This window comes from Aethalodelphis obliquidens, unplaced genomic scaffold (assembly GCF_003676395.1).
Source record: "Aethalodelphis obliquidens isolate GAN/ISIS:26980383/991018 unplaced genomic scaffold, ASM367639v1 scaffold30, whole genome shotgun sequence".
Taxonomy (NCBI): Eukaryota; Metazoa; Chordata; class Mammalia; order Artiodactyla; family Delphinidae; genus Aethalodelphis; species Aethalodelphis obliquidens.
The window spans coordinates 11,952,320-11,977,895 of record NW_020837974.1 but is presented as its reverse complement, the minus strand read 5'-3'; the positions used below and the strand labels follow the sequence as shown (position 1 = coordinate 11,977,895).

The 25,576-nt window shown below is 40.3% G+C and overlaps 1 protein-coding gene across 5 annotated transcripts in view; it reads right to left on the bottom strand.

Moving 5' to 3' along the window:
• AUTS2 (activator of transcription and developmental regulator AUTS2) overlaps positions 1–25,576 on the bottom strand; it is a 1,119,937-nt gene that overhangs the window by 829,952 nt on the left and 264,409 nt on the right. For all 5 annotated transcript variants that reach the window (XM_027126203.1, XM_027126199.1, XM_027126201.1 and 2 more), the window contains exon 2: positions 11,621–11,833. In XM_027126203.1, coding sequence (XP_026982004.1) covers positions 11,621–11,833 — 213 coding nt within the window. The remainder of the gene's footprint in view (positions 1–11,620; positions 11,834–25,576) is intronic.

Below are 25,576 nucleotides of genomic sequence, written 5' to 3'. Positions count from 1 at the left end.
CCAGAAGGGCAGTGACTTCTTGGATTAAATCTTTGCCTGGTGTGTATCTGCTGATCATCAGTATCTCATTTTACATTCATATCCCCAGAGAGGGAAAACAAAGGTCATACTGTATTGGCTTTTTTTTCTGCTGTAAGCAATTAACGTTGGAATGCAACAAGAGCGTGCAATTAGCAATGTCATCAATTGCAAAAATAATTATTATTCCAACCTCCAATCATTCAACCTTAATTTATGAAGCACCTTCTATGTGCCAGGCAATGTGCTAGAAACACTATGGTGGAGAAAATGGCTATGGTACTTTGCCTCAGCAGAGCCTGGAGTCTAGCAGAAGGGGCAGAAAGAAGGATACAGAATGGAAAAGTCTGTAATTATAAATTGTGCTAAGTGTTAGGAAACTAAAAAGGTGGGTGCAAAGGAGAAGGGAATAAAGGGAGACCCTGGAGTGAACATTATGGTCAGGAAAAGCCTCTTTGAGAAGTTCACATTTCAGCTCAAGCCTAAAAGACGAGAAGGAGCCCATGATGCAAAGAGCAGTGGGAAGAGCCCTTTGGGTGGAGAGAACAACATGTGTAAGTACCTGAGGCGGGAGAGAGCTTGACATGTTGGAGGAAATGAAGGAAGGACAGAGGGACAGGACCCAGTGAGCAAGACATGAAGCTGAAGAAAGAGCGCTGGAGAGCCAGGCACTAGAGCCCATAGGAATCTGAATTTTAATTTGAAGACACTGAGCGGATTCACATCTGGGAATAATATGATCAAATGTATATTTTTAAAAGCTCATGCTGGTGGTTGTATGGAGAATGGATTGCAAGGGCTCGACAACAGAAACGGGAAACACGAAAGGTATCTCAGGTTTTCCAGGAAGGGATAACCTCGAAACGGGTTTCAAGGGTTTTACTGCCTACATGCAGCACAAGCCTGGGCCCCTTGTTGTGTCACAGAGTAATGTCCTCAGGAAGCTTCACTTTAGGTGGGGAGAAGGATGTGTATTCCACCAACTCTAAAACCGGGTACAAAATGAAAAAGGTCAAAAGTGAATTATAAAGACAGTGACCGTGTAATCCTAGTTTTCCAGGAAGTCCTGATTTATGCTTATTGTTCCAAGGTAATTATTCATAGTGCCTCCTTTCACTCTCAGAAGTGTCCTACATGAGGTGATAAATTCTGGGGTCACCCTAGTTATAAACAGAGGATCATGGGAGTTCTGAAGAAAGTGCGGAGAGAAATTCAGAGAGAAAAGATGATAAACGCTTCAAGGAAGAAGTAGATTTGAAGTAGTCATTGAAAGATAAATATGACTATTGAAGAAGGCCATCCCAAATGAAGGGAACAGCATAAGCACAGGCTTAGCAGTGTGGAGGAAACACAGGGCTCTTGCAAATAACAGCAACTGCAGCAACGGTTTGGTGTTTATGGAAAGCAGAAAGAGGGAGACAAGGCTGGAAAGGTATTTGAAACAAACTTGGGATCCAGGAGGTCCTACACTAAGGGGGCTTTGATTTTATTTCACTGGCTATGGAGGGTCACTGAAACTTTTTGAACAAGAGAGTAAACAGCAATGAGCAAAACAATGCTGAACTATGCTAAGAATCCAGGTAAGATGGTCAGTATAAATGTTCAGGGGAAAGGACCAGCATGGTCAAGGGAGCAAGGAACCAGGTGGCAAAGGCATTTTGTAACTTGAAGAGCAAATCTAAGTGGCTTCCCATGCAATCCTGACTGGGTGGAGGAGCAAGCAAGATAATTTGAAGGGAAGGAGAGAGTGAGATGAAAGCCCCAAAGCTGAAAGTCTAGCCTGAAGACAAGCTCCAAGATAGAAAAGGAAGAAGAAAGATGGGCCATCAGGTTTAAGAGGAGGCAGAAAAGAGCGGGGTCAGAATCATCAGGGAAAGGCTTTTTAAACTCCATATCCTTCTCTCTCAGTACTCTGGTATGTCAAGTTGTCTCCTCACTCTACCTAGAGAACCAAGGGGACAGCTGGCATAGACTCCCTACATGATCCCAATATATCCCCCTTCACACACAGCTACATAATCACAGCCCCCGAATGCCTTGCCCTAATCCTCCCCACTGCCATATTCATTTGAGAAATATAAATTTAGAGTTTTAATACGAGGAGGTAGGAGGCAGGTGATGATAAATTACGCAAGTGGGCTGCTTAAGTTTCAGAAAGTACCGTTCAGCCTTCTAGCAATGTGAGCTGGGCCCATTACCCAGCTTTATATTTCATCTGAGAGGCAGGGGCTTTTCCCATCATCCTCATTATTTCTTAGAGAAATTTGATGACAGTATTTTTTTACATCAGAAGTTGTTATCAACAGTCTTATTCATACAGTGCAATAATTTCATTAGCAACTGTTCAGGAGATCATTTTGCACTCATCTCCAGGGGAACAGTATTTTTGGTCTCATAGCAATGCATTAAAAAACAAATGCTACCCACTGTTGACACACCTCAGGCAACTGTTAAATCCTAAATCTACATTTTGCTACTTAAACAAAATTTCTTCTGAGGGCTTTTGTTTTGTCTGGTTTTAGAAGGAAAATATTTCCTTTTGAATTTGTGGAACCCAAACCAGAAATTCAAGTATAAAATTTTATTATATTGAAGCTTTCTTACTAATGAAGAAAACAGTTAATGGTCTTTAGGCTCAACTGATACCTAGGCAGTACTTTCAGATTTAATTCACACCTGCCGCCCAATACTGCCACCGAATACCACCAATTTTTATAATATGGAGGATTCATAAAATTTATAAACCTTAAGAGCAAAATACCACTGTGGTGCTGAAAGAAGAAAGCAATAAGAGGAACCTAAAAGGGACATCCCTGGCAGTCCAGTGGCTAAGACTACGCACTTCCACTGCAGGTGGCACAGGTTTGATCCCTGGTCAGGGAACTAAGATCCCCGCATGCTGCATGGTATAGCCAAAAAACAAGGAAACTGAAAGAAAGAGTAATGAATAAACTCCAGTTACCAGATGTATAAAAAGCTGTGTTCTTTGAGGGAGCTTGTGAGTATAAGAGAGAAGAATACAACATAATTATTCTACTGAGGCTACATTCTAGTGAGCTACGAAAAAGCAGCCATTTTGAAAACATTTTTTTATAATGTAATGTCTATAGTATTCGGAAGAAACATTTCTTTTTTTTCCAATAATATTTTGAAAAAGAACTCAATTAGTAAATATACAGAACGAGAATATGGTCCTAGTATTGATAAAATTATTTCAAACAGGATATGGTTTAAAAACTTGAAGATTTGTTACAAGTTTTGCAAATAGCACAGTAATGTTCCCTTTCTCTTTTCTAAAAAAAAAAAAAAAAACACGATTCAGTTTACTAAAAGTATGATTCTTGCAGCACCTGCACTGGGGTTGCTTAAGGAACTTGGTGTCACACTGTGACCCCCATCCCAGGGACTGTGGCTCCACCAGTCAGAGGTGCTGTCTGGAAATCTGCATGTTAATAAAATCCCCAGGGTTGTTCTGACATAGGTGGTCTGAAGACCACCCTTTGAGGAACATTATTCTGTATGTTCCCACCCATAAAACGCAGCTAATTGCTTCTCAATCTAATCACAGCCAATCTCAGCCACTCAGAACCATTACTAGCAATTAGAACCGTCCAGCCTTGCACTACATGATTTCAAGACATGTAGTGACGTGAGTGCTTCCTGAGCAATCGCAGGTGCACAGTGGTCACAGAATGACCAGCAATAACAGCATCACTGTAGGCAGAGGCACAGGAGAAGTGGCAGCTTCTGCAGAGCTGTGATCAATGAATGCAGGTCAAGTGTTTCCGCAGGCCCCATGGCAGAGCTTGTCGGGCCTCCTGAAAGACACCAGGCGGGCCCGGACAGGACTTGGCCTGAGTTTTTGAGCCATTTTGGTTTCTGCTCCTGTGTGTGTGTTTGTGAGCACTAGTATATGGACACACACCTCTAGGTGTGAAAAGACCCTGAGCTCCTGAAAGAACTCTGTTATATTGCTTGGTACAAAATCATCACGTCTTGCATCAAGAGACAAAATGCTCCAGAATTCATTTAGAATACCCAATTAGGGTCTTTTAAACATCATTAGGACCCAGCAGTAACTCAAGCACATTAAAACAGTTGGGTTCCTGTGGCAAAGCAGGTCTAATGGGACTGAGGGTTAAGTACAGCAAGGGGTGTGTCATCAAGGTCCCCTCAGCCCCTCAGGGACTCTAAAAGCAAATATCGGCCCTAATCAAACAAAGCATCTAATTCAGTATGGTTTTGTCTCACAGTATTCACTGAAATGTTCAAGGGAAAGCTAAAAAGAATGCAGTAATGTTGTAACTATCTTCATATTTAATTAAAAAGAAAGCTAACAGCACTTCCAAGAGGGAGGTCATTCCTTGTTCAGCACAAGATTTCTCCGTGCAAAGCTATTTTGAGTATGGGCAAAAAAACAATTCAACATGTAAACACTTACAAAAGCTACCATTTCAGAAATGCTACTGATGCTTTAGCTAACAAACTCTGAAGATGAGGTACAAATGACAATCCCGCAGCTGGAGGCAGCCGTACGAGAATCAAGAACATCATCCACAAGGTCCAATCTAATCCTCCATCCTCCTCTGCCCTCATTGTTCTTGGAGGCCCCAACTGCCTTCAACAGAATTGTATGATAGGAAAAGGTTTACAGGAAGAAAAGCTGTATGCAAGACCTTGAATATACTATCTCAAAGTTCAAGAGATCAGATCATCACTTTCTCCTGCACAGTAACTATACAGACAGCAGAGGAAGAAAGAAGGATGCTGTCCTACAAAAAAAAACCCATGGCAATTACAAGATGTTAGCAGGTTTAAAATAAGAACCTTACACGGTTAGACACATTTAAAGGAAACCATACAAAGGTGAGCCCTGGGCAGATGGCTTGTTTTCCAGCCCAGTGAGTCCACATTTGGCTCTCTGGGCAGGATGAGGCATTCGGCTCTGCCTATGTGCACATACCGAATCTTCAAACGCACCTTTAGCTTTTCCTCCTTGGAAGAAGAATTACAAATTGGGCCTTAAAACATCCAACAGTTCTCAAGTAACATTTACCACACAGAGTTGCCTGGGCCTGCCTTAAAGCCCACCCACAATTTCATTTTCAATTAGCAGCTCCTCGAAAGGCAGTAATGAAAGCAGTTGCTAAAGAGCATTCAGATGTCACTGAAAGACTGTAAACCCAAACTGTAAATAGCACATTGTGAGTCGCCTGTCACCACCATCAACTCCCACGGGAATCTCGCAACACGTGGCTATCACAACCATCTGTTCAGCTCCCCAACTGACACCACTGCAAACCACACAGCCACCTACCCACTCCCACCTCCCACTCATTACCTGTCATGTACAGACTTGTGTGGAGATGGGACTGCTGTAAGTGGAGATTAGAATGCAGAAAACATGGAGGCTTATTTCACGTTCTGTAGCTAAGATCTGGCCACATGCAGACAACACTGTATCTTCAGAGAGGGAAAAGCTACCATTAAATTAACACAGAATGCAATTTTAATATAAATAAAGGGAGTCTGTCTACCTTCATCAAGTATCCGAAGTGTAGTGTCTAAATCTTGTAAAGAGAAAAACATGCTGCCTCACCCTTCAATCACCAGTATTGTAGGAATTTACAGTAGGTAGAGTTGAGAATGATTTCTGTCACTGCCCATCTTACTCCTCTAAGAATACATAGTATATTTAAATGGCCCTTAATAAAACTCCACACACACATATGTATAACAAATTCCTACTTTGGGATTAGTGTATGTCACTGTTTTATTAAACAATTTCTATAGGTCTCAGGATCATTGGAGCTGAGTTACTGCCCATTCTTTTAATTGTAGCTCCTTTTCCAATTCAGCCTATTTTCTCTCTATGGGTTTTATTTTATGAGATGGTAGTCAATGCGCTATGTCCTCTTTTTGGTCAATTTTTACTAAATTTTAATTAAGAGTTATATACATCACTTGAGATAAAATGTATTACTGGCCACCTCACTTCAAACATCTGTCTCACAGAAGTCAAGTGATATTTATGCTCACTCTTACCAACATGCAGGGCCAACAGAATATATCCCAGACAACAATGTACGGGGTCAAAAGACACAAAACAGGGGCTTCCCTGGTGGCACAGTGGTTGAGAGTCTGCCTGCCAATGCAGGGGACACGGGTTCGAGCCCTGGTCTGGGAGGATCCCACATGCCGTGGAGCAACTGGGCCCGTGAGCCACAACTACTGAGCCTGCACGTCTGGAGCCTGTGCTCCGCAACAAGAGAGGCCGCGACAGTGAGAGGCCCGGGCACTGCAATGAAGCATGGCCCCCGCTCGCCGCAACTAGTGAAGGCCCACGTACAGAAACGAAGACCCAACACAGCCAAAAATAAATAAATAAATATTTTTTTTAAAAAAAAGACACAAAACAAAAATTCTGTAACTCAAAATATAAACTCACTGCTTCTAAAGCCCAAGGGGGGGGGGAACCAAAAACCTTCACATAATCTGTTGTTATAATAGTTGCACGTTTCCAAATACCAAACAAATACCTCCAATATAATACACAACTAATTCTGAAAAGAGATCGGCCTGGGTTGGAGGTTTCTCAAAAACCAGATGTTAAAAACTGGCATCTTATCCTTATTTCAAGTCAATGACGATTCCAAGAGCAATTATAAGCCAATCTCCTTCCCCACTCCTGCTCCCAGTCTTTCCTTATATGTTTTTATTCTTATTTCTGTAGTTTTGGCAAAGGGAGAGAAGTAGTGTCCAACTTAAATGCATCAGCAGGAAAAATAAAGAATTTTCTTTAATACCTCAATTTGTAACCTTCTCATGATTACACAATTTTTAAAAAGCAAATGAAATCCCAATTAACACATTAAACTTGAAACTCTGAAGTATGAAGTAAAAACGATTTAACTGCAGCTCACATTTCTTGATACCAGCTCAGTATACCTTCAGTCATTTAATCATTATAACAAATGTATTTATGAAAGAGCACCTAGCAAAGTGCATGCCTTTTCATTACTAAAGTATAACACCTAATTACATTAGTGTTTCAAATGCTCTGATTTCCAGAAACCTGTAGGCTCTAGCGTCAAACTGGATGAATACCTGTGTGATTTCAGCCTAGATTTCCACCCAGAACTAATTAGAAGGTCTTCAGCAATGTGACTTGAACTGGGTCTGCTTAATCAAAGTTTTCCATTATAAATCCTCCTTCACAAGTTAATTTCTACTAGTAACAAATGTCACCAAGAAGCCTTCCGACAATCTGAGTGAGTCCACTGAAATAAAGGATCCGCCTCTGGTAGTAAATGCTCTCAAAGGAGAGCACGGGCAAGATATACTCCTTCATCAGGATGGGTGCAAGCTCAGCTGGTGGCTTAGTCACCTGGGCCCTTGACCAACACAACCACTTACTCCAAATAAGGCGAACATGCAATGCCAATACACAAAGCAGACACAGCCACCACGCAAAGCTTTAAACAAGAGCTCTAATTCTAAAGACTTGGCACTGGGATCAATCCCTCCTCTTCCTAGAAATCAGTATACATCTTTGATATCTACAATGTCAGCTATTAATCCTCCAACAAGTTTGACTCCACCATACTAGACTTTCAGAGAGAAGAGCAAATTTCCATTCCTTACAAGCAACACCTACCCAGATCAATTTGTACAAAGATTTTTAAACCACGTAAGGAATTCCCACATAAGCCATTCTCACCAACAAGGTTAGAGTCTAACTGCCAGGCTCCTGAAATATTCCCGAATTCCTTTATTTTCCTCCCAAATAGTGTTCTCCTATGGCTAGAAGCTATCTCAATAGATTGCCTCTCTCTGGGAAATTCTGTCCTTACATGAATGGCTTTTTGGCACTTAAAATTCAGTTAGAAAGGAGACTCTGGAATTTATTTTGATGATCCATCCTTGTGTCTGTTAGTTAGAAGAGTTCATATAACCTAAAAATTCCTCCTAGCTCACTTAAGCCTATTTCCTCTGGTTCAGTTCATACTAGAGAAAGACGGGACAGACTTATGGACTAAATGAAGATTTAGGAATATCCACTCAGAGCCCAATCTGAGAGTTCTCTGAACCCTTATCAACTTTTCCTCATCTCTTTTCTATTTTTAAAACCCCTCCACTCAGTGTTTTCAACTACAAAGTACTAAATTTTTAAAGCATCCCCTGTGGTCTAGAAGTTAGACATACTGAAAGAAAACTAAACTCAAAGTCCTCAGAGTTGTTAAGTTTTCCCAAAACCCTTCTGCGGAAGTTAAGGCTCGGTCGGTTGGACGGTTTGGCAGCACATGACTTCAATATGCTCTTCAGTGGTTTCCCAGTTAGAGAGTAAAGATCCTTATGCAGAGGACCTATCAACCTCTGTTTTGATTTTCCCGCTCCCAAGTCAAAGTAGGAAAAAACAAAAAAAAAACAAAAAACAACCTACTATATCCTTATTAGTGAGAGCCAAAACTTTTTAATATAATGTTTGAGTACTCACATCATGAGCAAATAGTTCTGTGTAGGACAAACATAAGCATAGGGGGTCAGAAAGACATGTACTCTTTTGTATAACACTTACTCCTTTCTTCATTTTTTAAAACCCCTTTGGAAATTAAGAAGAAAATTCAAATTTGCCATATAAAACAGTGCAACCATTTTACAAGACAGTTGCCAGCTCAGCATCTTCTAAGTCAGTATGTATTTATACTTAAAAACATAATCCAACAAGTAAGTTCCACTGGGGTGGTTACTACTTAGAACACTTTCTTTTAACAGTATGGAAATGGAGAAGAGCATGGGCAAAATATACTGCTTCATCGGGATGGGTGCAAGCTCAGCTGGAGCTTTTTTTTTTTCACTCTCCTTTAATGTCTTCACAGAGCCAACCAGTTACAGACTCCAAAACTGAATACTTTCAGACCTACTATGGTCTTCCTTTACAGACCTCAGCAACACTATATATCTGTGTTATTCAAAAACTTAAAGAATCACGGAACTGAGAAACCTTCTAATCCAAATCTCTCATTTTACAGATGGGCAGCAACAGACAGTGATTTGTTCAGGGTTTCATAATAGCACATATGATGCTAGGAATACTATAAATGAAAGTATTACAGCTTTACCTCAATTATCAACTTCTGTTTCCCTTCCTACTAAAAAAATAACACTTGGATAGTATACTCTGGCATCAACACTGAAGATAAGAAAACACCACTTATTTTTAAAACTCTTACATAGGCCAAAGATACGATTCATTCTTTCCTTCTCCATGATTCATAAAAAGTAAGTCAAACTAATTGCTTTTCAAATATTTTCCCTGAAATAAGGATAGCTCTGATTTCAAATATCATTAGTACCAGAAGATGGATAATTAAGACCAAAAAGCTACTCGAATTTGAGACATACAAGTCCTTGCCTTGTAAGATCATAAACTCTTTCACTAGAGGACAGAGTAGAAAGAAGGATTTCGAAGACAGAGAACAGAAAAGTCAGATCAAGTATGGGAGTAAGAGAGTCAAGGATGAGGAACCACAGCTGTGTGTAAGCTCAGAATTAAATTGATTTCTTGTCTGAAAGGATAAGAAGCCCTCCTCCCACCCTGTTGGAGAGGCAGTGGTTACACTGCAACCTCTCTCCATTTGCTACATATCTCACATGGAGAGGCATGAGTTGGAAGTCACAAATACCACAGGAAAACTATCTTTTATAGAACACAGCCCTTCCTCCCTCACCCCACTCTCTGTCAAAAAAAAAAGAAAAAAAAAAGTTTTTTTTTTTTTAAATCTTCATCTAAATGTGGTTGCCTTCAACTTTCCAAGCTCTTTCTCTGTTCTCTGTACTTGATAGTTTATCCTGTTTTCTTCTTGAGCTTTCATAGGCCATTTATATGACCACAATCACTCCCTCTGACCAAACCAACTCATGTAGTTTCTAAAAATACTTGTAGACTCCCTGCATCCCACGACTTGGAGTCCTTATCTCAAACAAGGGAAGCAGAATATACAGGGAAAACAGAGAAAGGCAGAGAAATCTGGGTCTAAACCCTAGCTCTGTACCTCACTGTTAAGTGGCCTCAGACAAGTCACTTTAAGCCCCAGTTTTCCCATCTGTAAAGGAACCATAATACCATCTACTAACCAGGGTTGTTGTGAATATTGTAGATTAAACCACACAAACTCCCTCACTGAACGACTGTACCGTGCTGTGCATCAGATAAATGTTAATAATAACCATTATAACTCTAACCTGGCATTTCATTTCAGGACAAAGAAAAACCGCCATGTGCGTCAGAGTTGGGGATGCTTCCCTGAGATCCTCCTCGGTCCATGCTGAAATCCATCACTGTAGGTATTTTCTCAGAAGTTTACCCATCAAGTTCCATTCTGACACCAAACTGCACACTAAATCTTATTAAGGACTTTGATCTTTCAAATCTTTTAACTGAAATTCATCACCAAAAATATATTCTTGATTCTTTATAAGAAAAATTTCCAAACTGGCTTGACCATTATCAAATAGGAAATTTGAGATGACAAACTTCTGTGCCTAAACCCCTAGCGATTCTGGTTCATCAGGTTCTAGGGTAGAGCTAGAGTGTGTGTTTAATAAGGCTCATGATATGATTCTAGTGATCTGTGAGGTTTTAGAACCACTGTTTTGTCTGATCCTCGATCTCTTCCCTCTGCAGAGAAACATCTGCAAACTAGGAATTACCTGTTCAGCTTCTAATGAGCAGCACCTGCTCTGTGAACCACACTCCCTTCCTCTGCTTCCTTCAAGTGATAGTCAATCCCACCCAGAGGTCCCTCCAAAAACAAGCAAAACACACCCAGGACACAGGCAACTCAGCAGGTGCTAAAGCCTCCGGATTTGTGCTGAAAAATTGCTATAAACAGCTTCATTTCTCATTATTAATCTATCTCATATGGGGATTTCCACAGGCAGAAAGGCTCCCCAAATGCCAAGAGCTGTATTTTCTTGTGGATCACTGAAACCTAATTATTAAACAGCCCAGTAAGCCCCACTACCAGACTTTCATACAATCAGCAGATCACAAAGACAGTCCTGAATTATAGGCTGTGGAGGACACCTGAAGAACCAAAAGGCAAACTCATTTCTTCCAGTGCTCTCCCACATGCCACAGTATTTGGGCTTCCCTGGAAAACATAAATCTTACGCAGGGTACTGCCTGCATGCAAATAACCATTTTTAGCACCTGAGAACCTTGAGATACACAGTGTATTTGAACAAATCTGCCTGTTTCCTTTGTTTTACCTCAGAGGATCTGTCCCTGCAAGCCAGTCTACCTGGACCATCACCAAGACTTCCGTTAGTCTGCCCTCAAGGCCAGTAGCGCCAGCAACAGGCTTTGTTACACGGAGCACAGGTGACTGAAAGGGTACTGTGCTAAAGTTTCAAACTGTGATAAAAACAATGAGCTTGGTTTGGTATATTCTTTTAGAAGCAAACACACAGCTGTGCAGGGCAGCCCTCCGGCACCCAGCAAGGATAATATCTTCTCCACCTGTTAGGAAGAATCACAGAGAAGCAGGCACCTGAGGAAGAGCAGCCACAGGAATGAACAAACCCTAAGCTTCCTCACCTGTCTGAGTCCCTTCGGCATTTTCTTTCTCTTCCCGAGGTGCTGGCAGAGATTGCGGTCATTTTCCCGGTCTGAGCTGTAGTGGTGTGGGTGGCTGAGTCTGCTCTTCTTGGAGTGAAAGGACAAGCCGTTGGTAAGTGCTTCCCGTTTCTTCTTGGTCAGAGGGGTCTGGCGTTTCTCCACGCGTTCCTGAGGCTTAAGTGCTACATCTTTCTGTAGAAAAAAAGAGAAGGAAAGGAAAGTGGTGGTTACATAGGTAGTTAGCGTCACACCCAAAACAGAGGCTAAATGGGGTTTCTAGAAGGGAGGGAGTAAATAAAGGCAAGAAAGTGCGGTATGAGACTACCTAAAACTAAGAAACATGGCTCTCAATTTTTCTGACTCCTTAATGCCACAAATATATACTTTCTATTCTTGTTGCGGAAAAAAAAGCTCAACAAAGCACAAAGTATCTGTCCATTAAAAGTGCTTTCACTGCTGCCTGGGATAGTAGCTTTCCATCTGGCTCTGCACTAGGTCCAGCGCATGCTATTCCCTGAGGAGGCTTAATACACTCACTTCCCAAGATGGTACATCAATTACGTTTCAGAAAAGGAGTACTAAGTGCATGCGCAATTCAAAAAAATCAGCACAAGACTGAACATACCAGGGCCAGGTGGATGTGAGCCAGCAAGAAAGAAACTGTCAATTCACATGATTAAAATGTTTCCTTAATGCATTATATTTTTACCACAAGTTCCTCTGAGCATCCTTAATTCTCATCTTCTTTGAAAATGTAACAACCATATTATCACCAAGATCAACAGCAACTTTTCATTTATTCCTGTGTGTGGCTGGGGGATGGGGGAGGGTGGGAGAAGGATCATGGATGTTCTGGAATAGGGAGCAGCACCTGTAGGAACTACAGGCAAGCATTTCAGGCCACATGACATAGGTGAGTTCTGTGCCTTGAGGCAGGTCAGGACATCCTGAGATACCAAAAGACGGGTTTGAGCTCTGACGCTGACATTATTCATTATGAAACTTGGAGTAAGTCACTGCAACTCTGAGCCCATATGCAAAATGGACTCAGATATGACCTGATACAATATGTGTGAAAGTCCTTAGAACCCTGAGAAATGTACACATTAAGCAATAACATTAAAATGATTTGGCACTCAATCATTTGTTAATGAATAGATATGTTCCTCTTTACACTGAAAATGTTCCTTCCTGGAGCCTCATCTGCACACAATTTCTCAGCTTCTGTGGTCCTAAACACACATATAAAAATAAAGTAAAACCACGGACTCCCCTAGCGGTCCAGTGGTTAAGAATCTGCCTTCCAACACAGGGGACACGGGTTTGACCCCTGGTCGGGGAACTAAGTTCCCACATGCCGTGGGGCAACTAAGCCCACGCACTGCAACTACTGAGCTCGCATGCCACAACTAGAGAACCCACGTGCTGCAACTACAGAGCCCATGCGCTCTGAGCCCACACACCGCAACTACTGGGCATGCGTGCTGCAATGAAAGATCCCGCTTGCCGCAACTAAGACCCGACACAGCCCAAAATAAAATAATGTATTTTTTAAATAAAATAAAAAATAAAGTAAAAACAAACATTCCCCTTCATCCATTTCTCATTCTCAAAATACCACTCTCTCTTTCCTCTCCTTCATAGTCAGTATTCTTGGAGCAGTTATCTATCTAGTCTACCTCAGCACTTCCGACTTGACACACACGGTGCTCCTTGATGTCTTTCCCAATTCAGCCACGGCCATTATTTGGGGACCTTGGACCTTTACATCTGCTTTGCCTTGGCCTCAAAAGCCCACCCTTCTACTCCTCTTCCTTTTCTAGCTCAAGAACCCTTCCCAGTGGCTGCCAGTTCAGGGAGACTATTCTGTAATGCAAAGCACTGTTCTCAGGTCTCCACTCATTCAACAAATGTTTTTTGTGCACCCAGTATATTCCAAGTACAAACTTAGCACTTCCCTGCAGGCGCTGGAAAACAATTGTGTGGGAGAAAAATCCCCACATCATGGAACTTAGAATTTAGGGGACAGATACTAATCAAATCACACAAATATATAATTGCAAACTGAACTAACTGCTCTAAAGGAAAGCTAACAGGGCGCTAAAACTGGGGAAAATGGTCTAGTCCAGAGGAGGGGGTTGTTGCTGAGGAGATGACTGCCATTTGACCTAGATCTGAAAGTCTGGGCAGAGAGAACAGCTTGTGCAAAAGCCCTGAGGCAGCTGGTAGCATGATTCTTTGAAAGAATAAGGTCGGTACTAAGTATCAGTAATCCCAGTGCTTCACTTACAGAGCCAGGCAAGTAATAGATGGTCAAATTATGCTTGCTAAATAAATAATACAACTAAAATATCCAACCCTATAAACCACAATAGTGACTTAATAATATCTCAAGCTGTCTCTAACACAGAGTGAGTGAAGCAAGCTAGAAATGCTGATAGAAGCAAGAAACCAAGAAACCCAAATAAGCAGGCACTGCTGGCACACAGGAAGGACCACAGCAAATAGCAAGAAGCCCCAGAAAAGGAGAAGGGCCTTATCTCTGGGGCAAGAACACATCAAAAATAATAATCCTACAAGGCAAATGAGTAGCTTCTGGTCTAACTTCTAGCTGCTTCCACTGCAGATGATTTACTCTCTGCCACTGAAGAGGCAGGTCTCCCAAGGCAATGAAGATGTGGTGAGGAAGTGTTTAGAGGACAAGGTGAGATCGAAGCAAGTACACGTGGCCATTAATTCCAGTCTCAGAACCTTGCACACTATGCCTAACCGATGACAAACGTTCAACAAATATCTGCTATGTTTATTGCTTTGTCCAATGTCCACTACCACGGTCAGCTATGTCAGACATCTGCTCAGAATTTGGCCTCAAATGTAACCAATTTAGTCAGCTATCATGAAAAAACACTCAGGTATAATGGCAACACTAGCAGAAGCAGCCAGGTGAGTCCCACTGTGGACTGCTTCTGTATAATATGATTAAATTGTACCACTTCTAAGGGTAATACATAAACTCCCCACAGGCTGAAAAAAACACCTTTCTTTGTCACACTGTCCACCTACTGCCCTACATCATATGGATGTAGAGTATAGGGTTAATAAACAAATGATATTTAATAATGTATCAGCTGTGCTTTTAGAAAAAAATTATGCCATTCTCTTCAGAGACCAAATCTTCTTTTCATACTGAAGGTGCTCCAAAGTATATTGAAAATTATGTGCAATTCCATACAAATGTGAATTAATATTTATGAGAGTATGGTATAATTTTTTCTAAATCCATTTTATTTTCATGTAGCATATTAATCAAGGCATTCTCACTGCACCACAGAATAGCTACACAGAGCAAATGGACCCCATGCGGTGACATTAGCTTGTTAGAGACCTGCTGAAGTCTTAGCAGCAGCAATACAATCATCTCAGCTGCAATTAATATTGAGATTTTCAACTCTGGAGACTGTCTGAGGGGAAGAGGGGAAGAGAGGAAGAAAGAGAGGATCAATATGTGTATAGAGGTGGTAGCTTAAGAGGTAAAGAATGTAGTCTTTTAAAAGTTTTTATTACATAAGGGGTTTTCAAAGATTATCTTTAGAGAGTATCTTTATACTTTCAAAGATACAGTTTTATTTATAAAATTACTGCATAGACCCTTTGGAACAGTTCCTGAAAAAACCAGGCTGCTATTTGTTTGTTTCCTCTATAAACCTATACAGACTGTTTACTGTGTATCAAGTAAAATAATCACTTCATTTCTCAATGGCTGTCTTGGGGGTGAAATGACAAAAACTGTCCATTGTAAGCAATGAGACTCAAAGACAAATAGCTTATAAACTACTCACCTTATAACATTCTAAAGAGGAGTTGCACACATGATTATATGCATGTGTATATGTGCATATATCCATCCACCAACAAATTATCAGCAACTAATTTAAGAAGTTCCTTAAAGAAACTTGGGCAGCCTATAAAGTACTGCTTCAATATAAGAAGAAAGATTGTCTGGTTTATACAATAACTTTTTAGGATCGATGAATGGCAATTTTCAAAGGCCTGTTGCGTCGTTACCATGTTTCCCAAAGAAAATTAATGTCTATCAGAACTATCTACAGTGGTTTTTGAAAATAAGATGACTATGCCCCATACTCAGCAAGGGAAGCATTTAGCACACTAGCAAGGGACGGGGGCAGGAGGATAAGGAAGAGATCTGGAAAAAATGCTTTAAGGCATTCATTTGACAATCACAGAAGAAGAAAGCCAACCAGCCAACAACAGAAGGCTAGCTGGGAGGTAAAATGATTTAGACATATTTTCTGGCAATAGAGGGGGTAAGTGCACAGGCTATGTACAACAGGTGGGGAACAGGTTTCTTGAATAGTTAAAATTATGTGATTTTTTAGGTCACTGGTGATGGAGGGCATGGCCACAGCAGTGCATATGCTGAGAGGGAGGCTCAGAGACCGACTCACCAAGGCAATCTCCTCCAACACCCAGCCTTTCTTCAAAATAGGCGATCTTGCTCTTGACTTTCCTTTCTCCTAAATTACAATCTTCCACTAAAGGCTTCCTCTGCCACTCTTAAAGTTCAAAATGAAATGGTTCGGTGTTGCACCAACTAAGGGAGAGCAGCGAATTGCAGATGAACCCTGTGTAGGCTGCACAGCTCCATTTGCTGATTAGAGGTGAAGTCAGAGACAACAGCAAATGAGGGCACGATTCGCTTGCCTTGCATGAAATAGGTTTTAGAAAGAGAGCCTCCATCTGATTTTTCCAGCCAAACTAGTGTGAGGGCAGCCCATCACTTACAAATATGTGTGCCTGCATGTGCCCAAGTGTACATACATGTGTGAAAGAGGGGTGCAATCTAAGCAGAACCTCTTCTATTAGTTCTTTGATCTTAGGGATTTGCAAAGAAAATAAGAAGCCCGGAGAAGAAGAAAAAGTGCTTTCTCTGTTACCATCACAAGACATTATCAGCTGTGTGCTGTCATTTTAGTCTGTCAAGTCCTTTCTTGGTTTATTATATTGCATTTGTATCTGTTTTTGAATGGCTTTACAAACACTGATTCCAATACTTCTCTTAAGTGCAAAAGAAGTAAAAGGGTTTACAGTGATAATAAGAAGTGAAAATTAGAGAAACAAAACATAACAGCGCTTTTAAAACTTAACTCTACATGGATATGTTCACAGTGGTCCCCCACTTTGGACCTAAACTTTTACATTTAGGACCTAAACCTAAGTCATTTGGACCTAAACTTTTACATTTAGGACCTAAACCTAAACCTAAACCTAAACCTAAGTCATTTGGACCTAAACTTTTACATTTAGGACCTAAACCTAAACCTAAGTCCGTTTGAACAAACGGACTTATGAACAGACTTTCAGGACCTAAACTTTTTAGTAAGTACAGGAGACTTATAGGAATTTACAAATAAAATAATCAATATGGCATTCAAAAAAATAATCCCTCATGTTTTCATCTTTTAAAAACAAAAATCGAAATACCTACTATATGCCAGGCATTTTGCCACCTGTTAGATTATCTAAGAAAGGATCCCAGAACTCGTGCAAATCGGTGAGCTATTACTCTAAAATGTGTTAGGCAAGAAGCAAGTAAGGTGCTTTCTATTGCTATACTTCACGTTGGATTAAAATTGCAGCCCTGTATTGTCATAAAAATAGAGAAACAGATCAACAGAATAGAGAGTCCAGAAATAGACCTATTGATATAGGGACAACTGGTTTTCAGCAAAAGTGCAAAAACAATTCTGTGGAGAAATTATAATCTTTTTAACAAATGTTGATGGAACAAGTAGATATCCATATGCAAAACAGATATGTATAATTTGATCCATATCTCAATCTAATTAGGAACATTAACTCAAAATGTATCATTAACCTAGGTGTAAAACCTAAAACTAAAAAATGTCTAGAAGAAAACTTTTGTAACCCTGGGTTAGGCGAAGATTTTTCAGATAAGATACCACAAGCACAATCCAGAAAAGAACAACTTGATAAATTATACCTCATCAAAAATGAGAACTACTGCTCTTCAAAAGACACTGTTAAGAAAATGAAGATACAAGCCACAGAACAGAAAAAATATTTCCAAAGTGTATATCTGATAAAAGTTTTGTATCTAGAATATATTCTTTTAAATTCTCAAAACTACATTAAAAGAAAACAACCCAATTTTTTAAAAGGACAAAAAATTTAAGCCAATACGTAATGAAAGAAGATATATGGGTGACAAATAAACACATGAAAAGATTCTTAGCAACAGTCATCATTAGGGAAGTGCAAATTGTAACCGCTACATACATATTAGAACGGCTAAAATGAAAAAGCATGACCATCTCAAGTATGGACAAGGATGTTGAGGAACTTTCATATACTCCTGGTAGAAATGTAAAATGGTACAGCCACTTTAAAAATTGGTTGGCTGTTTCTTTAAAAGTTCAAAGTATACCTACCATATGCTCCAACCATTCTACTCTCAGGTATTTCCCCAAGGAAATAAAAACACATGCCCACATAAAGATTTGCCCATGAAGGCTCATATCAGCTTTGTTATAGCCTAAAACTGGAAAAAAAAAAAATGTACATCAACAGATGAATGAACTGTGATATAACCATTCAATGGAATATTATTACTCAGCAATAAAAAGGAATAACCTATTTATGCATGCTACAGCATGAATAAATCTCAAAACAATTATGCTGAGTAGAAGAAATCAAACAAAAAAGAATACATTCTGTATGATTCCACTTACAATAAATTCTAAGAAATGTAAAATAATCAATAGTGACAGAAATGTAAAATAATCAATAGTTCCCTTAGAGGTACAGGAAAAGGAGATTATATGAGGACATGAGGAAACTTCTGGGGTGATGAGCATTTTCAGTGTCTTGATTGTGGCAATGGTTTCATGGGTGTACACACGTGTCAAAACTTAAAATTTTACACTTTTAATTCATGCAATTTACTGGTATGTCAATTATACCTCAATAGAGCTGTTTTTTAAATGGCAACCCTGGCCATCATGCACAACTGACATATTTTTATTACCAATTACTAGATGACATTGGGTGTCCATCAAAAGGAACTCATCCTTCAGATTCCTGAAACAACAGGACGGCCACATTCTGAAAGGACTGGCTTTAGCCTATAATGTGGCCATAAACGTTCCACTGGAGACAACTCAGCTGTGGACGTGTGAATGTCTCAGTCAGACCGGGGAGCAGTGCCCGGTCTTCACATCACTGTCAGCGATAAGCTGGAGTTCACACTGTGCCTTTTTTTCCTTCACCTCTCTCAGGTGTTCAGAGGCTAACCTTTTGTAGAGTTTTTCCTATCTTTCCTTCAAGTACCTTGGTTACTGTTTGGCCACATCCTCTCTTGTGAACACATTAATCAAAGAGCAAAGAAAGAAAACATAGATAGCTTTTTACCTTTCCTAAATGTAAAAACAAAGAGGCAGCTTATTAAAATACTATATGTAATACATAATGATGCATATGACATAAGGGAATCCAAATGGAGAGAGGAAAAAAAGGTTTAAAAAGAAGAGAGAGCACAAGCACAGACAAATTCAGCATATGAAAACACCTGTCAAAGGTGTGGTGCCACTGTCAGAGGCAGAAGTGAGGAGCAAAAAGAAAAACCTCAAACCCTGGCCGCTGAGAAGCTTTCCTAAATTATGGGATGAGATCACAACTATCAGCTTAAGGGAGATTTTTGTGCACTCTGTGAATTGAAAAAGTCCCAGCAGTCTCCCATGCCCATAGATAATTGAGAGTTGGCTGCTGTTAGACCTTAACATGCTCAAAGTGGTTGAGTCCCTGGCAACCAGATGCTATTGCTTAAAACAGTTTAGGCTCTTAGCCCTGAAGGATTCCTAAAATTGGATTACAGTCCCTCCAGATAATCTGAGAAATACAGCATGACGAAAAGGAAACCTTAAAAAAAAAATTAACTCCTCCATAACAGCAGCATTCTGAGAGCTGAGCACAGCATGACTGAGGCAGAAAATCTCATCAGCGAGGGCTTAAGGGCAATAACGTACACAAAGGGTGAGTCCAAAAAAGGGGAAGGGAACCCACACAACAGAGGAGAGCATAATGGAAGCCAGAAGAGAAAGTGACCACCACACAATTCTCAGGCTTTTCGGAGGGCAGGAGTCTGGTTTGCTGCCTCGAGAGAGGCGAGCAGATGCAAATTTCTACTGCTTTCTCATCCACTCAAATCTAATTCACTGAGGTCACACACACACTTGAGAGGACGTGTAGTGCTAATGATACCCCTTTTAATTAGCCATTACTCATTTTTGACTAGGCATTCTATGCAAAAGATGGGGAAAGGGTTAATTAATGTACTTATTACATTGCAGCAAAACAGTTAGTAATTGGGCCTTCCCTGTAATACTCAGGTTTAGCTCCACAGGGAGAGAGGCTATAAGTTCATCATCCCTGAATTCCTAGCAGAGAACACAGAATGAGGCACACAGCGAGCTGTTTCTGAACAAGTGAATCAGAGAAAGGAGGACACCATGAATGCTCCTCTTACTCTAGAGGCTGTGCCCCCACCCTATGAATCTACTAGTCCCTCCCTCCTCCTTCTTCACATTTCTAACCAAGAACTTTCAAACTCATTATCCCCCACCACATACTTGGTAAAGCCATTACTATTCCCCTATGTATTAAGAGGGAGTGAACAGATCCTCAAGAGATAATGTAAGTTACCTTATTCAACCCAAGAGAAAACAAAACAATAAAAGAGGCTTATTGGGGAAAATGTCAGGTCTTGCCATCATCTTTGTGGCTTGATTTCATGGCTAAGTTACCATTTACTGAGTCTCAATACCTCTCTATTCACAGAAAAATCAAGAGTGGTTGATACTATCATCCAGATATTCGAGACAAGGACCCTGATTAGCCAGTGGAGACCTCTCCATATCCAGATTAGTAATAAGGTACAGACTTTTGTTTTCTTCCCTTAAAATGTTCCCAATTTCTTCTCTTCCCCAGATACCCACATACTACCACATCTTCATTTTAAGCGACCAATGAATCTTTAATTACTTAAGGAAAGATGCAGTGCATCCTTTCATTTCAGTTTTCCAACAGAGTGAAATAATGAACCAGAGGAGAAATAGAAAGCAAAATAAAGACTGGGATTCTGAGCCATGGAAGAGTCCTCCATTCTTTCCTGCCATAATGCTATACCAGTTCTGATCCTTTAATCTTCCCCAGAAGAGAATAAGAAAAAAAAATCCTGATGTGACTCCGAATCTTACAAAGTGGGACAAAAGGCAAGACCACTAATATGTCTTTCTAGCTCTGGCTATTAAGAAGTCAAACCTCCATTAACAGGCGGCAGAGAGCACCTTGATATTTGACTTACTTAGGGCTACAGAGGCCGCGGATGGGTAAAAGTAACCACTTCTAGGAGAGGCTCATTTAGTAGAACAAAATCTCTCAATCCCTCTCTCTCTCACATACTCACACACACACTCACACACTCGCACGCACGCACGCACAAGAGGCACATTCCACTCAGCAGACAGGAAGCAATTTCACAAAAGGTAATTTAATGTTTGGGAATATTTAGTAACAGGAAAAGCAACTTCTGGCAAAATTCACATTATGTGGGCCCTGAATATAAATAGTTTACACAGCATATTGGGAAGGGTATGTGGATGACAGACAATCCCTTTATGGCTCAAGTTTTTCAAGTGGTTCAGATAGGTGTTTAGAGAACTATGAAATAATTATTACTTGAGTAATAATTCTAAGAGAACTATGAAATAATTATTACTTGAGTAACAATTCTAACTTTCTCCCAACTTCCCAGAAACTGTAGTCAACTTCCCATTGGAAATGAGGAAGCATTCCTTCATTTACAGAGCAGTGATGCAGAGAACCAACATGCCCACGTGTATACACACCTCCTTGTACTCCACGAACAACTGTTACAGCCTTTCTCAAACTAATTTTAATTGGCTTGCCAAGGCCATAGACCAACCTATTTCAGTATCTATAAATTCAGGGTCCTCCATGAGATAATCTCTTAGGTTCCATTAAATTCCCTGATGTTATTATTATCCTGGGAGGCTATTTAGTACATATAAAACATTCAACCAATGTAGCTTAGAGTTCACTGATTCAGTAGAAGTTTTTCTTCCAGATCATATTTCCCAGACCTTTAAATATCTCTGTGAGATTTCTCTTACAGGAAAGCACCCTTCGAGTTCTTTTGTCCCAACTTGACTTTGATTTGAGAACTAGACATTGAATGAAAGGTCAGACAATTTCTGAATATAAAGTAAGGACTAATTTATGACTTTTTATAACCACTAATATTAGTATAGCAACTGGGAGTGGAGAGTTTACAAGGTAAAATCATCATTTCACTTGATTTCCTAATACCCTTATATAGCAGGCACCATCATTTTCACTTTCTAAATTAGGAAACCGAGGTTTGGTAAACAAATGACATCCCAAAGTCAGACAGTCAACTATTGTCAACAAACTTGGAGTCCCTTGGTTCTAATCCTACTCTCGTTCCCTAACACCAAGTCATTACAGCCTTATTTGTAAGTGTCAGGATTATGACCTTTTGTTTGAAGAAAATTTTAAATTATAGTTTAGTACTGTCTCATTATAAAATCCTCAACTCACCTCCATTTCCCCTCCAAAGCATAATTAGGGAAAGGCTATGCCACTGACGTCAAATGTTTGAACTCTTTCTGAAGGATTCAAATCAGCAATAAAAATCCAGACAGAAATAAAAGCTTTGGCTTTTCTCTAAAACTGACAATTTTCACCATTTTATTTCAGGGGTGAAAAGTGGCAGAGAATGACACCTTTCTGACCTTAAAAAAATAAGAAGCTATACAAATGCTCCAGTCCCTGAATTCCACATGTTCTGCCTTTGTGGCTCAATAAGTATTAATGGATAATGACAGCAGCTATAAATACCCACAGGTGCAAAAACCCAAATTCTTGTTTAGCGTATATTGCAAATGCTCTGTCACTGAATGAGACATGTACACAAGTTTCATGGAAAGTCTTCCCAGTCTGGGAGCTTGTTCACACAGTTCCAGCCTATGAATGCACACTCCCTTTCCACTCTCTTTCCTATCACCGACCCCTCATCTTCTATTTCAGGTTTTAGCCAGAAGCATTTTCTTCCCTTTAGCATCATATGGGTGAAAATAAAATGAACTATCCTGCAGGCTTTCCCAGAACACAGAAAAGTGTTTTTAAGGTGTACATTTAAGGTGTACCCACTGACCCGAGACACAGACCAAATAAACTTCTAAAGCTATTTCTGCAATAAGAAAAAAATTACATACTGTAATTATAGTTGAGGGAAGAAAGGAGACTGTCCTTTCCACTGGTTACTACATTGACTGGAGAAATGAAAGGCAGTGTCAGTTTGCATAAGAGACTTGGATACTGATTCTGAGGCAATTATGTCATGCAAAGTTGTCCACATTTTTACTCAGTTTGCTGAACAAGCCACAGGCTTGTCTCTATACCAAAGCTTCCTATAGATAGACTTAGTGATGTTTAGGTACTTATTGGGTCTATCAGATTTGATAATGGAATCAATCTCTCCCTTTAGAAGCTCTGGGTTAATGGCAAAGTTTATTAAACTGCAGGCAGTCATTCAGAAAAGATCAATAGAGACATGATTACTGAGTAACCAGAGGATTAAACACAAGATTTATCACAAAATTAAACTGAATTAAATGTTCTCTGATAGCACTTGAAATGCTGTCGATACTTTAACTCATAATCTACGCTTTCTGTGTTTACCTAATAGGCAATTCTCTGACTTGAGAAAATGACTTCTACATAAAAACATAAGCCAAAGAGATTTGCTGAAAGCATTGAAAGTCCCTTCTGAAAATGTTCTCCCATTTTTAAGAAGCAGCACTTTAACTTTTCTGTAAGTGCTGTCCACAGTTAACTCAGTAGAGTTCTGAGTTACTAAGTATTGACACATAACCCATTCTGCCCATGCCTAAGGCACACACATACAGGCATCCCCCACTTTTCCAAAGTCCACTATATACCACTTGACTTTTACAAAAAACCTGTATCAGCATCTGTCTTCCCTAACCAAAAGAAATCTGAAGAGGACTTTCACTTTTATGGAAAGAGGTTTAAAGCAAAAATAGCATTCAGTGTCTGTTCTGCAAAGAGGTGTTATAGAGGGCAGCATCCACCCCAAGCAGCAAGAGTGGCACCACCAAGCTCCTTCCTGGGAACTACACTCAGCATCTTAGCATCAAGTTGCCATCGCTTTGAACTGTGTCTGTAAGCATCTGTGCTTTATCTCAATTTATTTTGTGTATCCTTTAGCAAGATTGTGTCCTAAGGTAATTGCTTCTTGGCTTTACGCCATTTTGGCTTATGAAAGGTTTCATAGGAATGCCCTACTTTCAGACAGTGGGGGAAACCTGTACATCCTCACAGGCATATATCTTAGAAACTGTGTCTGCAAGACATACGTTAAACAGCTTCCTTCTCTTTAAACAATTTCGTTCACTTCTCTCACACAGATGTAACATTGGCCCTTGATCCCATGAGGAAAGGGGGCTGGAAAATGTCATCTAGATGTAGGAAAATCAACCCTTCCACAACCTAGGAGGATTTACTGATGCCACCATAAGCTCAGCAAATTACATTCATAAAGGTGAAATCCCCTTCATAGCCTGTGAAAGGTAACCACTGGCTATACAAACTGGAAACAGCAATCAGTGGAGGTGTCGATATACAAGATGGCTGTTAAAACTGACATCAGTACCACAGTGAGAGAGAACAGCTCTGCAGGACCTGAAATGATAAAGGCCAGGCCTGCTGTGTGAGGTTGGGAGGGTATGGGCATAAGCAGATAGGTTGGTAGGGAAATCAGTTATGGGGCAAAAATTGAGCCTGTGGTTTAAACTATACCTTGGATGGCAGCGTGCCAGAGGGAGGCTTCCCTTTTTCGCTTGTCCAGTTGCTATCATATTGCTAGGACACTCCATGCCACAAATAGCATCAGCCCTGCCCTGATGAGCAGCAGGCTCCGGTGATTTCAACTGTAATCCAATATGGCAGCTGTTTTGTAAGAGTGGGAAGAGCTGGGTTGGAAACAAGATGCTGAGGCTGATACCACCCTGCAATTCTGTCACTCCCTCGTCCGCACACTGATTTACACCAGAGCAACCATTTTTCTTCTCAGCAGTTATCCAGTGTTACAATACCATTTAGTGCTATGGGGAGTCCTAAATATTTCTCAGTTCCTCAGGGAACAAGAATGCCATCCTGCCTGCTGAAGAAAGGGACTCTGCACCCCACCCTAAAAACGGGGGCTGCTTTGAAGGACATGAAGCCAAAGCTGCTTACATCAAACTCTTTTACTGATAGAGAGCCTATCATACCATTTTCTTAGATTACTTCCCACAACAGAAAATTCCTTCTAAGAAAACTACTGCACTTCACTGCCGCCCATCCTCTTTATTCATTTCCCATTTCCTCCTTTGTGTTTTTGCTCTATCTAGGATGACACAAGCAGGTGCCCTCTCTGGTGGCAGTTAGATCGGGGTTTGAGCACTGGTGTTGCCGCTTTGTGGCTCTGTGACCTTTAGCAAATCTCCAGCCTGTTTAGGCCTCCATTTCTACTCCTCGAATACAGGGACAGAGTTATGAGGCTTAATAAAATCTGTGGGAAGTGCCTGGGATATTTCCTAGCATAAAGTAGATAATAAATGCTAACTGAGGAATTCCTCTTCCTAGCTAATGCAATCAAGTTTTTAGTCATTACAAAGGGAAACTGTTAGTCATTATAAAAGGTTATATTTGGCAATGGAGGATAGATGGTGGGACCTGTTTTCCATATATCCTCAAGATTGCGTGTACTGAGTATCGTTCAGTGTACAGAGT